The following is a 17,168-nucleotide window of genomic DNA, read 5'->3' on the forward strand; positions in this document are numbered from 1 at the left end:
AAAAGTTTACTTCAAAAGGTTTCTGCACCTCTTACACGCATTAGTTTGCTAAATTCCCATTGTATAAAGTATTAATGCTTCTCCTTGTAGTGTGTAAAACTTAATTTCCAGTACTTGTGGGAGAGAGAAGAGGTTGGCCTTTGGACTTGCCTCTTGGCAAGGTTTGCGTCTTAGACCAAGATTTCTTCTCATGCTAGACCAGAGATGGAGATGAGCTAAGACAGTAAAAACATTCACTGAAACTAATAGCTTCCTTGAGATCCTGGGTCAGCTCAAATTAATGTGTGCAGTTGTGAACTCTTCTCTTGGATTTTTTTTTTTTTCTTTTCCTTTTCCCTCTCCTCAACATTAAGAGTTTTTTTCTGTCTTGTATTTGTTACTAGCCAGGAGCTATTGTGGTGCTTTGACTTTTTCTAAAGGTTCTTGAGATTATTCTTAGCTTAATTTAAGTAGCTTCTCTTGGTCAAAATTATCCTTTGTGTCCATAAATTAGACCTGTTCCTTAATGCTTTCGAGGATACCTGGCATATTCACTCTGTCCTTAACAGTTTTCTTTGAGACAACTCGGCGTGTTGTTGTCTTTATATATGTCTTGTAGCCCTTCGTATCACCCATTCAGGGACATGTTATCCATCGTGGTGCCACTCCTCAGTGACAAGGAGGCTGCCAGTTCTCTTGCATTCCTTAACCTGACCCCCTAGATGTCAAATGGGACATGTTTTAGTTAAATGAGTCGGTGTTTTTTCCTTTCTACTTGTGTTGCTGTTCCTTGTGGCTTTGTGTTTTCACGAAGCACCTTTGCTCAGCATTGTTGGTACTAGAGACTGAAAAGCGCATCTGGTCTTTCCTGCAAATGTTTCCTTTTGGAACTGCCTGTATATCCAGTGTCTAAATATTTCTCTCTTTTCGAGTAGCAGTTTTCTTTTTGAAGGAGACCAAAGAGGTTACATGTAGAAATAAAACAAACACTGGTGCATTCTGAACTCTTTGGTACCTAAGATGTTTACTTAAAGGTACATTTCTCATGTCAGTCATTTGGTAGTTTTTTGGGGCACTTTGCTACCATTCTGGTCTTGAGGGCTTTGGATGGTGTTTGCTTGTAGTGTTGTAAGTTGTCTGTGCTTTGGTTCTTAATTTACCATGACACATGGCAATGTGTCCAGAGCCTCACAAGATAAGTTTCACTGCAGATGAGGAGCTATGTGTTTGGTCTTCCTAGTTAGAATAAAGTTATCTTGCTCAGTTTTTGTTGAAGTTTTTGTGCCTTATAGCACAGTAAATTTTGGTGCATCCAAAATGCTGTGTTTATTATTGTAAAGTTACTAATGACGTTGTGTGGATTCATATGCTAATTTTTTATGTCTTCAAAAAGCCATTGCTTTTTAATTAATGTTGCATTACTGAGTACTGTTGTTTTAGTAGGCACTGATATTCAGTGTCCAGCGCTCACGTCTATAATTTTTTACTCTGAAATCACTGTTTCAGTCTCCTCCCTTTGTTTGGTTTGATACATCAGCTCTAAGTTAATAACAATTACATTATTTCAGATGTTGTTACAGCTTGAAAAAATGAAGTAGAGATTTCCATTGGTAGAACTATGCATAAATGAGTACAATGGCAAGAGGGTGGTTACCCTCATGTCTTGCAGATATGAATTGAGGGTGGTTATTTTAATAAAAAAATTAAAATATATTTAGATCATAAATCATGCAGGTGCTCCATTTAAGTGCTGGTTGCAAGGATGATTTTCCTCCTTTATTCTGCTTTAAAAGGTATTGAAAGCCCTTGAAAGAGTTAAGATGCAACAGCATGCAGAAGGGAGGTAGCAGATTTCACAGCAGCAGAAACCTCTAATATATTTTGTCATGTAATTAGTTCAGCATTTGAATCCTGAATGATTGGGTTGCTTTGCAGTGACATGTGCGATAGCGACAAGATCTTTGAGCTTGGAATACAAATGCTCTTCTCACCTGTGCTTAAATTTTCCCCACTTGCGGCATGGCAGAACCGTCGGCAACGTGAGATTTGACTTCAGTCATCTTCTTCCGCTGGCCTAAATGTGTACAGTTCAGGTTTGTTTTCTTGCTTGTTTTGCTGGAGCTGCGGATGGAGTGGGCTCCGCTGGGACAGCAGGTCAAGCATTTAGTGCATCCTGACAAAATACTTATTTCAAAATGGTTTGCTGTGCTCCCAGCAAAGCTTGTTCACTGCAAATTGAAAATGAAAGGATGTCTTCTCATCACAAAGACAGTAATTTCAGTAGGATCAAGTTCTTCTTTTCTCCCTTTTTATGGAAATGCAGGAATGATTAATAATCAACACATTTCTGTAGCCGCTTTTGTTCTATATTCTTTGAACCTCTTAGGCTGTCATCTATTAATTTTAAATCTCAGAAGGAACAAGTATAGAAATAGATGATGTAGTAATCCAAGGTCTTCTGAGGAGGAGAAACTCGCCTGTGATTGAATATATGCATTTTGTATTATTCTATATGCCTCCTGCGTGAAAATATTTCGCTTAAACACAAAAGAGGTCTTCATTCTGTCTTTAAACAAATAATCTCTTCATCCTGTGGAGTGTTATCATCCTTGTGAGGGTATTAAAGCTGTGCAACTTTCATAAATACAAAGTTGAGACGTTCTATTTGCAATATTTCCATCATTGCCAGCTATGTTACTTCTTCATCTTCTTTGCTGCTATTTTTTATATTTAAAATAAAAACTAAAAAATACTATCCTTATATTTATTCTCTACTGTGAGCAGACTTTGGCCATGAGGAAATATCAGGTATCTAAGTATAGAAAAGTCTGAAGAGAAACTGCTAAATTTCAACAGGGAATTGCTAATTTTCTTTTAATTTTAGAATTGCTGCGCAAAAAGGAGTTTGGTGGTGGTTTTTTTTTTTTTTTTCAAGTAACGAAGAAACAGCTGTGTTGGTGTTAAATATTCAGTGGGTTTTGTAAGTGACTTATTTAAATATCTTCATCTTTATAGATTTCCCTCATCTGAAAGTACTCTGAAGTATGTCTTTTGAGAGAGAGAGAATAATTTTTCTTGACTCTCACCTTTTTTCAGTTGGCATTTTGTAAAGTCTGGGTCCATGTTTAAAAAATGAATTAACAACACACCTTTTTGTTGCCAACAAAATACTTGATGCCTGCTTTCTCTAACTGCAGAAAAGTTGGTGAAGACTTTCTACTAAATGCTTAAAATAGCCAGGGGAGATTTGGAAAAAATGATGAGTGGTGTATTACGCAACCAGCCTGGCTGAAGCTAAAAGTACTTCCAGATCATTTAGAAACGAGCACGCGAGAGAATGGCATAGTGAGAAAAATTGTGTACTGCAACTCAAAACTGATCTGAGATGGTCTCTGAAAGTAGCGAAGATGGAAAGTTTTAATAGTGGCTGGTGTCCAGCTGTCACCCAGGAAAGTCACCACAAAGAGCTTTGGATGTCAGCAGTGTCAGTTTAGCAACTTTCTGAGCTGTCTTCGTATACCGAGGGTAGAACTGACGTGACATGACATCACTTAATGCCCCAAGTGGTGGGGAAACCCTCTGAAGGGAAGACTGGAATTGCATAGGTGTGTTTGAGTTATGTATTTCTAGGCAGCTTGGTGTGAAAGAAGGTGACTGTATCTTGGGTGGGTTCTGAAATACTCTACTTGCTTCTCCAAATCATTCCAGCCTCTCTGAAGTTAGTGGGTATTTGCAATTTTGGACAAGTCTTGCATTATATTTTATAGTACTCTTACTAACATACTACCTAAATGCTACTTAAATGCCCATGCAACAGAGTCCATTTTAAAAAAAGAAAGAAAAAAAATCAGTCTGGTTAGGTTTTTCATTTTGCTATGAAAGCAAAAATTGTGCATACCCGATTGAATCGAGCCCGCCAAGTAGAACGGGACGGGGTTAGCCAGCAAGCTGGCTGTCATGGGGCAGCACCGGAGGGAGCTTGCCGAGCTTATGGTATGTGAAACCGTGATGGTCTGTTTCTTAAATTGGGTCCTGCCTCTGTGAGCCCAGATGCTGTTACCCCTTCAGAGGGACTGACCATACGATAATTTTCACTTGCCCAGCAGCAGGTTACCTGCCCCCAGGCAATGCAGTTCCTCTTCACTACGGGATGGAGGTGGGAAGTGCTGCAGAGGCTCAAGGTTGGCTGAAAGTTTCCATTAGGGGATGCTTTTCCAGCCCGATGTTTGTAAGTTTTGCTGGTTTGGCTGATATTTTTTTTTTTTTTTTTGCCAGGTACTTTTCCCAGATGTGTTTCTAAAGAAAGGTCTGCATTCCTAAAAAGTGACTGGCAAAATACTCTGTTGATGGTTAAGGAAAAAAGCCTAGCCCTTTCTTTGTAAAGTTCTGGTTCCTTATGCTTTGGGAGTGTAAGGTGCCTTGGATGACGAAGTTGGGAAACTTTGGGAGATGAGGATGTGGGGAAAACATAATCCCTCCTCAAGTATTAGGTGGAGACCTGTACATTGCTGTCATGAGGGGAAGAGAGATGGTATGGATTAATCAGTTGTTAGGGGCTGAATAAAATAAATTAATTGGGATGGAAGTAGAGATTCTGACTGGTTGAGCTTGGACTGGCAGGAGAGGTTGGAAGTTTGGAGACTCTGACTGCGTGAGAAAGGAGTAAGGTCTACTACAAGAGAAGGGAATGGAAAAGGGAGCAGAGAAAATGAAAAGCATGGGATAGAAGGAATTGCAGTTGTAGTAATGTAGCTGGCAAGTTTCTCTCTTTGTTGAACTCCAGAATTCTTTGGAACATGAAATTTTCTAATGTTTCCAGTATCCTTGATTTTGACTATTCCTCTGTGATGCTGGTATATGCAGAGGATAACCAAACATCACTGACAATATTTTTGTGAGCTGCAGGTGGCAGAGGCCCACGTGGGGATCTAAATGTCCAAAGAGAGCATTAATGTATCACATGGTGCAATTATGGTCTTACTTAGTCCGCTTTATTAGATGCAAAGCGATTGCTGACGAAAGAACAGGATTTAGCTTGGAAGCATTGAAATGCACATTTAATACGTGTCCATATAATATTCATTCATCACCCATGTGCATGATGGGGTAGTATACAATTACGCAATTACTTCTTCCTGCAGGACCTTTGTTCGGTGTTCAGGCTCGATGTGTCATCGTTTCATCAGCAGTTACGTAGTATTTTATTTTTATACTTACTCAGTGTGCGATTCTGCTATTTTTCACTGTATATCATGAAGATCTGAAAAGAAAATGCATTCCTCTGTGGTTAATATTCAACAAACAGTGTATAATAAGATGTAATTACTTCGCAGTAATAGCTTTATTTATCACCTTTCCTATGTGGCTAAAACTGCTTGAATCCATGATCAGAGCAGAGAGATGATTGTTTCAGCTGCTTTGGCTTCATTTTGCATCTGTTAGAAATAGACCTAACTTCCGTAAGTATAGTGTCTGACAAGTAGTTGGTTTATCTTACACAGTCATCACTACTGTGGGTTGCAGATTGCTGACCGTGATGGTACTCAGCTAGCACATCCTTGCATGTTGATTTATGTAAACATATAAGCCTATGGAATCTGGAGATCTAAAAGTCTTCTGGCCGTAAAGTCCATGTAGTTTGACCCATGGTGGAATACATTTGGTACTAACCAGCCTCTGGTGGTTGCATTAAGGTCAATAAGGCTAAGTTTAACTTCTCAACCACTTAAGAAATAGATTCCATAGCACAAATACTAGAAGAAAAATGTTGGGTACTTTTCATTGTTTGTTGTAGATCTCTGGCTTTGTAACTAGGAATAAAACCTAAAAAAACACGTTATGTTTTCCCTTCTTGCGTTGGACAAGGTCAAACGCTTGTAGACCTCTCCCCTGTGCTACAGGCAAGAGAGGGGGTTGCAGTTAACAATTTAGAAGTTAAGCTTAACTTGACAACTTTCTTGACTGAAAAGGATGGGAAAAAGTACACTTGCACTGTGACTAAATCTAGCACACAATTAATTCTTCTATGCAGTTCTGTGTGTTAATTGCTGTCATTGTGTGAACTGATGGTTTAAGCAAAAATAGAAAATTTTATAACTGGTGTGTTGCTTACAATACATAGTCTTAGCTTAAAGTGCCAGCCTGCAGTGGCTTTTTGAATCTATTCTGTGCTGTCAATCTCTGTGAATCATCTTTATGTAAATGAAAAATACGTTGAAGAGAGCAAACCTGGAAAGTGTGGTTTGCACTTACTTCACTTTCCACTTTTCCTGTTTGTTCAGAAGCTATACGTTGGTAGTGTCAAAGTGGAGGTGAGTATATCTGGATAGATGCAATTAAATCTCCCTCCACATACCCTCAGCTCTTTCTCCCCTTCCCCAGTACGTGTCACTCCATTAGAGATCCCCAGTGCCATACCCAGCTCCTGCTGTATCTGTTGCTGGTGTACTGGGCCACCAGCTAGGCAGGCTGCAGGAATTGCTGTGGTGGTTTGGGACAAGTTGATCAGCCCATTTGGCAGTCAGTGGCTCACTGCGAGACGAAATGACCATCTGCCACTGGTGCTTCACCCCGTTAGAATGGGATTTAGTTCTGAAGACCTTTGCCCTTCTGGGAAAGGTGTTTGATGTTGCCTGGTGTGCTTTAAGTGTGCTTTGAGGATGGATTAGACAGGCAGGCAGAGTGACATCAAATAGGTCTTTTCTTTAAGAAAGGCGTAAGAAGAGTGAAGGTGTCCATCTCAAATGGCATCCCGAGGTAAAATTATCAAGGTCGGTCTCTAGTGGGGCTCAGCCCCTTCAGCAACTTCAACCTCTGGCAGAGCTGAAATGACTTGTCGTCAGTGTGGGGTTTTTCCCTTTTTGGCTGATGTGTCCAATGTGTCTATTAGCAAGGTAGCCCATAGGCAGCTGTGCTTTTCAGACAGTGAAGATAAAGGCCCCAGGTAGGTCTCTCCTCAGCTTGCTACTTCCCAAATTGCAGTGCTTGCTTATAAGAATACACCAGGATCCTTGAGAAACACCATGTGAATTAAAAGCCTGAAGTCTTACAGCCACGCCATTGCCAAAGAGGCACTGGGAACAGCCTTCTGGCTTTCTTGGCACTTTGTTTAAACTTCTAAGCTGCTACTTTAGGCACTGTCTTTGAATAGCTTGCTTTATTTTATTTGCGTGTTCAGTTGCTTAGCAACAGAGAAGAGGAAAAATAGTAAACGCAGCTAATTCAGTTTTATTACTGATAAGTTAGCATCTCTTCAATATAGAAATGTATTTTTAATAAGACTGATGAGCTGTAATTCCTGGCTTTTGCCAGGCAGAATATTAAACAAACAGTGTTGATGGACGGGGTAAAGAACCTGACACTCCCGAGGGGTTTACTGTTACCTGGAACTATGCTTCTAATGTCTGTGCCTGTGCGTGCTATTATTTGGGGGTATTTTATGCTGCTGCTACTTTATTAGGTGAGTTTCTCCAATTCTTTGTGCCTCATTTTCCCTGGCAATAGACGGTATTTGGTTTAAGACTAAACAAACAACAACAAAAAAAACCAAACCAAAAACCCCCAACCTAACATTAATTGTGTGAAGTAGCATACCTGCTAAAGTAGAAAAACAAAAAGTTGTGTGTAAAATGGATCCATTTGCCTGGGAAAGCACTGAAATGTGTTACCATTTTAGTATGGGAGTGTGTTTGACTGGGACAAGTTATAAATTTTCTGGTCTTGCATCAGATGTTTGGCAGCAACAGTTAATTTTTATCATTCATGGGGCAGCATTCCTGTTGCTCAAAAAAGCATTTGTCTGATCAAGAGCTTTTTGGAATTTGTTTATAAACCTTTCCTTGCTGCTGGAATATTTGGACAATGTTAGCAGCAAAAATCCAGATAATTATGAATGGTTGAAGCAATCTCTCTATTTCATCTGTTTTTATAGATTGCCTGTTCAAACTATGTCCCATGAACCGGTACTCTGCTCAAAAGCAGTTCTGGAAAGCAGCAAAGCCAGGAGCTAACAGCACAACAGATGCCGTGCTTCTCAATAAACTGCACGTAAGTATTCATGTTTAGGCTTCTTTTGATCATCAACACTCTCATCCATACTGCTTTAAGTAAGTATTTCCAATCAACTTGACACAGTTAACCCAGAGGTACCAAGAAGTTACATGGAAATCAGTATATAAGACTCCTTTTGAGACATTCACTGAGATCTAACTCTTTAAACATCCTCTGATTTATGACAACATGCTGTGCAAAGTCAGCGTGTCCCAATACCGGTATGTATGATACCGGGTTAGAGCCATGGTAGCCATTTAAGCTTTTGTCGTTAACCTGTGCTAACCTGTAGTAGTGCTCTACATGGGCATTTTGGGTGCTAACAGCGTAAAAATGGGACCCTTCGAACAACTACGCAGAGTAGAGGATTCTCAGGCATTGCGTCTCAAAGTGGGAAGTCACAGGCATTAGCTGTGCTGGTAGATGCCATCTGAGCTACCGGTCTGATAAATCTATTGGGATTCCTCAAACATTGCTGTTAATACGTGTAAAGGTTGATGGATAATTATGAGTAATTATAAGGCCAAACAGCCTCTCCTTCCTTATTAGCGTGCAGTATTTAGTATTTTCTGGGTAAAATGTTGACATTCAGCAGTTGAAAACCCAGTAAGGCAATTGATTGCTGTTTTTAGACTTCCTATACAAAAAAAAGCCAACTGAACTTAAATACCATCTGTTGACTTTAGAGTTAAATAAACTCCATGTTTATGTTAAAATTACATAGCTAGAGTACTTCATGTCAAAATTACAATTCTAAATATTTTTAGTTTCTTTAAGCCTATATTAAGCTCATTGTAGACTGAAATACAAAATGGCCCTGTAGGAGAGTGTCATTTGCTGATTGCCATATGGCTGCCTTGTTCCTGCATTTTACAAAGGCTGAGTGTTTGACTCATTTTGCTTCTCAAAACAGAATTTTATAACCTAGAAGTATTAACTTGCAAGGAGAAAGCTATTTTGGTACTGGCTGTAGCACAAAGGTCCCTCACTTGTGCTGCATTTCTCCTGCCCCTTTAATGATGATAAGAGAAGTAGACCATGCCAGCAAGCTTTAAGTAATGGGGGATTCTGGGTTTGGTTTTTCTGATGTAGAAGGGAACTCTCCAGTTTATTCCCGCAGGTTATGTCTGTGAGTTCATGGATTTTAAGAGAAAGTATGATCTAAATACTGCCTCATGTAGAAGAAAAATACTTTGTAATTGCCCTGGATTACAATGTCATTTAAAGTTGCCTTCTCTTTCCTCAGTTCGTGCCAGTTCAGGTGTTTGGAACCTGTTCCTGTTCGTCTGACACTTTACCATTTTGTGCCGGGGTCCCTATGGAAATACAGGATTAGATTTTTCCAGTATTTAGCCCCAGCTGAGTGATATTTGTACAGAAATGTACCACCATGCATGAAGTTCTTGCTTGATTTGGTGAAAGGATTTGAGTACTTTACAATTTTATTGGAGATTATTTAATATTCATCACTGACATAAAGGCTAACCCTTCATGTAGCGTGTGCCAAATAAGGTCTTTGGTGACCTGGGGCTGATGCATGGTTTTAAAATAATTTGGTCCCATGTACATCACTCATATATCCAAACTTCTTTTTCTGCCAATCATATGGGTACCTGTGTCATCTCTTCCATTTGTTGGCACATGCAATACACTAAGAAACTCTGCATTTTGCATGATATGTATTGGAGGGGGGGATGGGGGGAGTTATGCCCTGAAACATGTGCATACAATTATGTGATCTGCCCATGATTAGATTTCTTTGTCAGTGCATATAATTTCGAACAAAATTGGTGATGCAAGATGTATTCATCATCACTTGCCTTTTTTGGCTTCTGTTTGTCTGCTGGTGGAATTTATTGTCTGCTGTGGAGCGCTCAATGCTGAGGTCAGGTTATTTTAAGTTAATGCCATTTAAGGGATTTAAAATCTGGGACACTTGTCTTTCTTTGGTATCAAGAATCAGTGCTGTTAGAGAAGCTGACATCTAGTGGCCAGAGAAAATGATTCTTTCTTCCTGAATGATTGTCAGTTCTGGTGTGTGCTTTTGAAATGCATCCAAAGTCTTAATCATATTTTAACAGAATACACTATTTTCTTTGTTTATAATAAATGTGGCACCCAATCCAGTGCAGGCAGAGAAGTCCTGTCTTCTGTGATTGCAGTTGATAGTTGAGAGGGCCCTAGTGTCTTGAAGAAATCCTTTCTTGACAGAATACTTTGAAATGAAGCAAAAAAACTTGTATTTCAATAATAAAGAGGAAGTTATGCTGCATTGTATTTCTGAATATACATTTGAATTTGAATGAGCAGCTGTATTCCAGGTTCTCCTGGAGCAAGAGCCAGCTATCATACCTAGCACAACTTCTAAAAATAGCACATTTTGTGTAACCTGAACATGATGAAATTTTATAACAGTATACAGATCGCTCTTCCTTTGCAGTAGCTAGGCTTTGTCCTGCGTTACTAGTACTTCACCTTACTACAGTTAGGAACTGTGGGCACTTTTCTTCTTCTCCAAGAGAAAACTGGACCTACCGTAGTCCTTGAGATCTGAGAACCAAACCGTAAATCTTGATGCTTAGCCTCCTAAAAAGTCTAGTTTTAAATTACTCTCTACCACCAGATATGAGTTAAAGCAAATACAGATCTTTATTTTTTTAATGAAAAAAAAAAAATCATCTGTCCTGTAAAGTGAGGGAGAATTTATTTACTAAATGAAACGGTTTAAAAACAGCCTGGGCAAAATAGCTCACTTTTAATGCAAAGTGCAAGAGACTAGTTATAAATTAAGTTATTAAATGGAACAATGTATCTCTATGATCATTCAATTTTGCAAGGGTTTTCCCTTTTATTACCATGTTAGTGTGATACAGAAATGCGTGGCTGCATTTTCACAGCCGGTCTATAAAGTAGCACAGAGTATCCTTCAGCCTCATGAAGTACCAGCTCTGTGGTGCTGGGAAGTTGGGAACTCACATATTCACAGCTGCAGGGGGCATTTGTAAATGTCTTCTAAGTAATCCTGCTGCATGGTGAAGATGATTAAAGTCACCATAAAAAGACAGGCTGTAGAAGAGTTGGGACCTGTAAAGTAAAATAAAGTGAAGTAAAATAAAGAACCAAAGTTGAGGTCCTTTCCTTTCAATTTGTATAGAAGTCAGTAGAAAGGATTATAGACTTCCTGGCTTGGGTTGTTACTCATCCCTTTTCACCTTCCCTCCATAGCTGTGCTGTTGTCTTCTCATGGCTTGTCTTCTGTCTTGTCTGAGCTTTTCATCTCATGTTTTATTCCTAAATTTTGTCAAATTTTACCCAAACAATGGGTTGCTTAAATGGTTTGTGTCTATCTTCCTAAACAACTGAAAAAGGGAATTGGAAGTTACGCATTTGGAAGTTGGAAGAAGGAATGCTCGCTGGTGTTCCAGTTCTTTGAAATCCTGTTAAAGAACCTCGGGTGTTTGGCAACTCTTTTTATAAAACAGTCAGCAAATGAATTGTTCTCCTTTAATTTCAGCATGCGGCAGATTTGGAAAAGAAACAGAACGAAACCGAAAACAGAAAGCTGCTGGGAACAGTCATCCAGTATGGCAACGTTATCCAGGTAGGCTCTGAACATCTTTGCAAGCTGTATAGGATTTTGCTCAAAATCCCCTGCTCAATGTGACTTGAAATTTCTGGAATTCCTGGACAAGAGTCTGTAGTTTTGCAAGGTATGACAGTGTCCTGAAGTGGGATCCTATGAAGCAAGAACTGGGCATATAGCTATGATGAAGTCACTTTTTTTATTATGGGTTAATTGTGGGTTGTTTTTTTTTTTTTGAAGTCACCATATGATTGCTTTCTTCAGAAATACTTCTTAAAGCCTTCATTAGGGTTGGCCACTTGGAAGATGGCACAGGCACTCTACAATGCCAAATATGGTGTCTCACAATCAAATGTTGACACAAATTGCAGTCCGTTGAAGCAAAGGATGTGCTAGGTCCCAGGGAATGAAAAAAAGAAAATCATGCATCAAAGCCAAGAAAAATGGGAGGTACAATAACTGCATGATTAAAAAGGACAGGTCTTTAATAAATGGGGAACATAATATGCAGCAGGTGCGAGTTCACCCTGAAACCAAAGCAGACCTACTTCTACTAGGTAGAGCGCCTCAGCACTTCAGAAGTAGGGGTAGTTACCTGAGCGTTTTGAGCGTTAGATTAAGAAATTCCTATACAAATGTTTTTTATTTTATTCTGCTGACACAGTACCAGCCAACAGAGGGGGTGGCTAGGAGCACAGGCAGGCTGGGCTTTCTTGTTGCAAGGAGAAATTGGTTGGCTGCCCTCCAAAGCAATTGCAGGATTTGGAGCAACCTGATGGAGGACAGGCAGGGAAGTGCCTGGCTTGGTTGAATTAAGTGCGCTATTGGCCTGTGTGTTTGAGGCAAAAAAAAAAAAAAATCTAGTTTTAATGATGAAAGAAAAATAATAATACCTATTTTTGGTTGGACTATAAACATAATCACTATTAAGAACAGTGATAAGTTTTTGCCCATATTTTCCTGTAACTCCCATATGTTCTGTGTGTATTCATGGTAGTCAAAAGGCATCAAAAAGCAGCTTTCTGTACAAAAGTACTTGTCTGCTAAATTTACTGGAAACTTAACAACAGTTGGTTGGAGCTGGGGAGGTTGGGAGCTGGGATGTGACCTGTTGCAGCTTACATATTCATGCTGATGGTGTGCAGTCTGCAAGGTGGTACACAGCCGAAGTTTGAAGAATGAGACTTTTTGAGGAGAGTCTTCAAAGAAGCAGTCATGTTTTCTGTTAAATGAGACAGAACAAAGCAAGATAAGAGCAGCTTTACTTCTCACCACCCCCTTCTTACCAGGGAGAGCTACTTAGTCCCCAGCATTTTACAACTTTTGATCCTGGCTTTTTGAACAGGCTGTCATAAAATGATGAGGGCATTTCTAAGTGTTTATCGTTTGCTGGAGAAGGGACAGGTGGATTATCTGAAGATGTTTTGTGCTGTAGGACTGTATATATACTGAAAGAAGTGTAAGTGAAATTGTTCCTGAATTAATCAGTCCCTCTATATAATCTATTTTTTATTGTGATTCCTGTATAGTATTGTGGTTATCTTACGCACGCTCACTATTTATTGAGGGGAGGAAAAATGAGCATTCTTAGAACTGAACTCTAATTCTTATTCTAGCTGCTTCACTTAAAAAGTAACAAATACTTAACAGTAAATAAGAGGCTTCCAGCTCTACTAGAGAAGAATGCTATGAGGGTGACCTTGGATGAAGCTGGAAATGAAGGTTCCTGGTTCTACATACAGCCTTTCTACAAACTGCGTTCCATTGGAGACAGTGTAAGTGCTAAGAGGAATATCTTCACGTATTGCTTTGTGCACAGCTTGGCAAAGCTTGTTTCAGGAGGCCTGTCTTGCAATTAATGAAATGCACAGATCTTTTAGTGCGTGATGTTGCAGGAACAACCTTTTTCCTATGCTGTCATGAGGGGGAGGAAAATTGCTATGGTAACTTGTATTTTGGAAACGTGGAATGATTTAACATTGGAGGGAATAAAGGACCTAATTACACTAGCCTTTCACAGTTCCTGCCCAATTCAAAATGGTAGGAAATGTTGAGTTCCTTCAGTAGATTTGGAACAAATAATTAGCGTCTTGGTTTGCAATGTTGTCTGTTCAGAATCAAAATTGATCATCATTTTGTATATGAGGAATGAGGTAATAATGAGGTTAAATGGTCCTGTTCATGGGAAATATAGAAAATAATTGGTTTTGAATTAAATGCATTACCATTTTAATCTCTTTTTTACAAAGTCTGAGTCGCCTGGGTATACTATCTGCCTAAAACCAGGAGGTAATAAGCTTCAGTGTGCTCTATGATATGGTCCAGGTATATATTTGGCACCTAAACAGAGCAGACTTTATCAAGTAGGAATAATTTATCCTGTAGACTAGCCCCATATGTTTTCATGTGACTGTTCCTTTTCTACAGACACATACACACAGTAAAGCTAAAGCACAGGGTAGCACAGTCTTAGTGGCCATTTAGTGCTTTTAAATCGCACCAATTCTCAGACACTTTTATCACTGAGAATAGTTCTTCTGAATACAGAAAAGGCTTTTTGGTTTTTAATTTAAGTAAGACTTTGCCCTAGAAGAAGGGAAGAACAAGACCTTTAGTGTCCATAATAGAGTGCATTTATCTTGAGTCATATGCCAGCCTGGTCAAGAATCTGGTTTTACAAATGAAAGTGTGCCTTGGAGGAGGAGGATTTTTGGCTGACCTTTTGCTATAGGAATTATTTGTTAAATGTTAACCAATGAAACAACTTCATGGAAAGCAGCAGATAGGTTAGTACCAGAATTGAGGTCTGTGCTTCTTCTGGAAGCCTCCGAGTCCAATAGTATAGGGGTTTTTTTCTGCCTGAATGACTGAGTACAGTGAGCTAACTTCTGAAGCAAACAGAATCTGGGTTTTCATACTCAGACTGGCATCTCTCCAAACTGCAAGAAGGTGATTTCCTCCCATTAAAAAAAGAAAGAGCTTTCCCAGGGTGCAAATTTCTGTCTGATGCTGCACTTATCTACAGGTTGTCATTGGAGACAAAGTAGTCCTGAATCCCGTCAACGCTGGCCAGCCTCTCCACGCCAGTAGTCATCAGCTTGTCGATAATCCGGGATGCAATGAGGTAAGGGCAGTTTGACACAGCTGGAACAGCTGTACAAATCTCCATTTATTTCAGCTAAGCTGCTTGGACTTGTTTATGAAAATCAGCAAGCTGGTTGGTACCTGTGGCATTGTTTAGGAATGGTTATCTTGTTAATCAGCAACTTAGTAGAGCTAGCAGACTTTTCTCATATCTGTTGGGTGCTGGGCAGAGGTTTGAGTTTGATCTCTTTTGCTTGACTGGCTAAAAATAAGATTTTTCCTTCAAAATCAAAAGCCGTGGCACAGTGATGTGTAGCAAGTGACTTTCCTAGCAAGTCAGCTCAGTTTACTTGTTCTGGAGTAAACACAGAAAGGACTTCCCTTCTCTAGAATAATGCAACAGGGACTGCAGTATTATGTTGAAAATTGTCTAAAAAGTAAGGCAGTAGTTCATGGCAGTATCTTCTGCAGACACTAGGCAGTGGGGCTAATGGTTTTAGTTCTCCTTTTAGGTCAACTCTGTGAATTGCAATACAAGCTGGAAAATTGTCCTCTTCATGAAATGGAGTGATAACAAAGATGATATTCTCAAAGGGGTAAGACTCAAAACTCTACTTGCTTGTAACTTGTTCAGTGATGGGTAATGTCTGTATTGATCATGCTGTCTGGGCTTTGACAGGGGGATGTGGTGAGACTGTTTCATGCAGAACAGGAGAAGTTTCTGACTTGCGATGAGCACAGGAAGAAGCAGCACGTCTTCCTGAGAACGACAGGGAGGCAGTCGGCCACATCTGCAACCAGTTCAAAAGCCCTGTGGGAAGTAGAGGTAAGAATTGTAACTCGGGCTGGGGGTGGCTTTGTAGGAATAATTACTGTTTCTGTTTAAAAGCAGTGTACCTGGATTTCTTTTTTTTAGGTAGAAGTCTTCCTGGTGTTAGAAGTTTAATCTTAAAATTCCTTTACTTACTGTGCTTTCTGTGCAAAATTAAAGAGGAGTTCTGATCTCTAACGGTGCAGCAGATAGCTCTCAAATTCAGGTTCTTGACAATTAAGAAAAAGAGGACCAAGAAGCATCTATGAAGTCATTTTCTTTCCAGTCACTAAAGTTTAGCACCAGCTAATAATTTCAACTGTCCTGCTGAGTGTACTGAACACTCTATTTTTGGTGTGGAATAATGTGATTATGCATATCCTCATTTGATAGAAGATTGCACCCCTTTGCTAGTCTCTGCGCGTTGCTTGTTTGGACTATTTTTTTTTTTCTTTACTTGGCTTTTAGAGTGACTAACACCTTGGCCATCACTGGCTTCTTAAAATATCCTCAATCTATTGGTATTATTGGACTTGTTTTATGATTTTAAATGTTTGCCATGCGAACTGCATGTGAGAATCATAAAATTAATTGTAACGGTGGATAGGTGTTTTTCATATTCTCTTTCCATAATTATCTGCTTTGATATATAGCTTCTCCCGTATTTGAATTGAAAGCCTACCTATAATTAACATTACTTTGACATGTTACAACACATCAGTAGCTTCTGTGGTGACTGTCTGTGTGTATGCAGTTACCCAGTGGTAAATGTGAGACAGAGGTAAGGTAGTCCTTCCCTGAAAGGCACAGGTCAGCTATGCTGAGTTTTCCCTAAGAAAGCAGGTGTAGCCACAGAGTAGCCGATATGAAGTAACAGATCATCTGATGTTGGAGGCTCTGCTTGCCACAGGAGAAGTTAGAAAGTAAATATAACGGTCTTCATATTCTTTTGTACAACACCATTGCATTGGAAATATTTCCAGGTGTCTTCCCTCATCCACTTTAAGAAGGTCAAAAATTAGTTATACCAAAAAGGTAAAGGATTTGTTGCATTTCTTTAGGAAGTTTGTTTCAAGACCTAGCAACACGTGCACATCTAGAGCACCTTCTTTAATTCCTTCTCTGCCAACTTGCACCATAATCTTCCTGCCATCATTCATAATTGTTGAAGTGAACTAATTGTAGCCAGCTCGAGGTGTTTACTGTACTGTGTGATGTTCACATATGAAAGGTGGTTTCATGTTTTCTGGATCTCCTTGTTCTGTTTCCCCTTACCTGTATGTGAAATACCATAAATGCTGCGTTTGAAAGGGAGGTCACTGATGTATGGTGTAAATATGGTTTCCCTTCCCTTGTAGGTGGTGCAGCATGATCCTTGTCGTGGTGGTGCGGGGTACTGGAATAGCCTTTTCAGGTTCAAACACCTTGCTACTGGACACTACCTAGCAGCAGAGGTAGGTGTTGGGGCTTGCTTAGGAACTCTGCCTTTCTTTCCACAGTATTGTCTTCCTTTTACACCTTCTGAAAATCTTTCATTTCCTGCCCTAAAAATAGGCACAGGGGAGGGGAGGAGAGTGGTGTTTGGGTCCTTAGTATTAGTGCAAAAGTAGGTGGCTAAACATAGAAAACAAGGGGAAAGAGACTTGAAAGAATACCACGGTA

At 39.6% G+C, this 17,168-nt stretch overlaps 1 protein-coding gene across 14 annotated transcripts in view; it reads left to right on the forward strand.

Moving 5' to 3' along the window:
- ITPR1 (inositol 1,4,5-trisphosphate receptor type 1) overlaps window positions 1-17,168 on the forward strand; it is a 186,622-nt gene that overhangs the window by 48,904 nt on the left and 120,550 nt on the right. For all 14 annotated transcript variants that reach the window (XM_041118830.1, XM_030043337.1, XM_030043338.2 and 11 more), the window contains 7 exons: window positions 7,910-8,025; window positions 11,543-11,629; window positions 13,228-13,386; window positions 14,637-14,735; window positions 15,208-15,291; window positions 15,375-15,521; window positions 16,865-16,960. In XM_041118830.1, coding sequence (XP_040974764.1) covers window positions 7,910-8,025; window positions 11,543-11,629; window positions 13,228-13,386; window positions 14,637-14,735; window positions 15,208-15,291; window positions 15,375-15,521; window positions 16,865-16,960 — 788 coding nt within the window. The remainder of the gene's footprint in view (window positions 1-7,909; window positions 8,026-11,542; window positions 11,630-13,227; window positions 13,387-14,636; window positions 14,736-15,207; window positions 15,292-15,374; window positions 15,522-16,864; window positions 16,961-17,168) is intronic.

Source organism: Aquila chrysaetos, chromosome 20 (assembly GCF_900496995.4).
Source record: "Aquila chrysaetos chrysaetos chromosome 20, bAquChr1.4, whole genome shotgun sequence".
Classification (NCBI taxonomy): Eukaryota; Metazoa; Chordata; class Aves; order Accipitriformes; family Accipitridae; genus Aquila; species Aquila chrysaetos.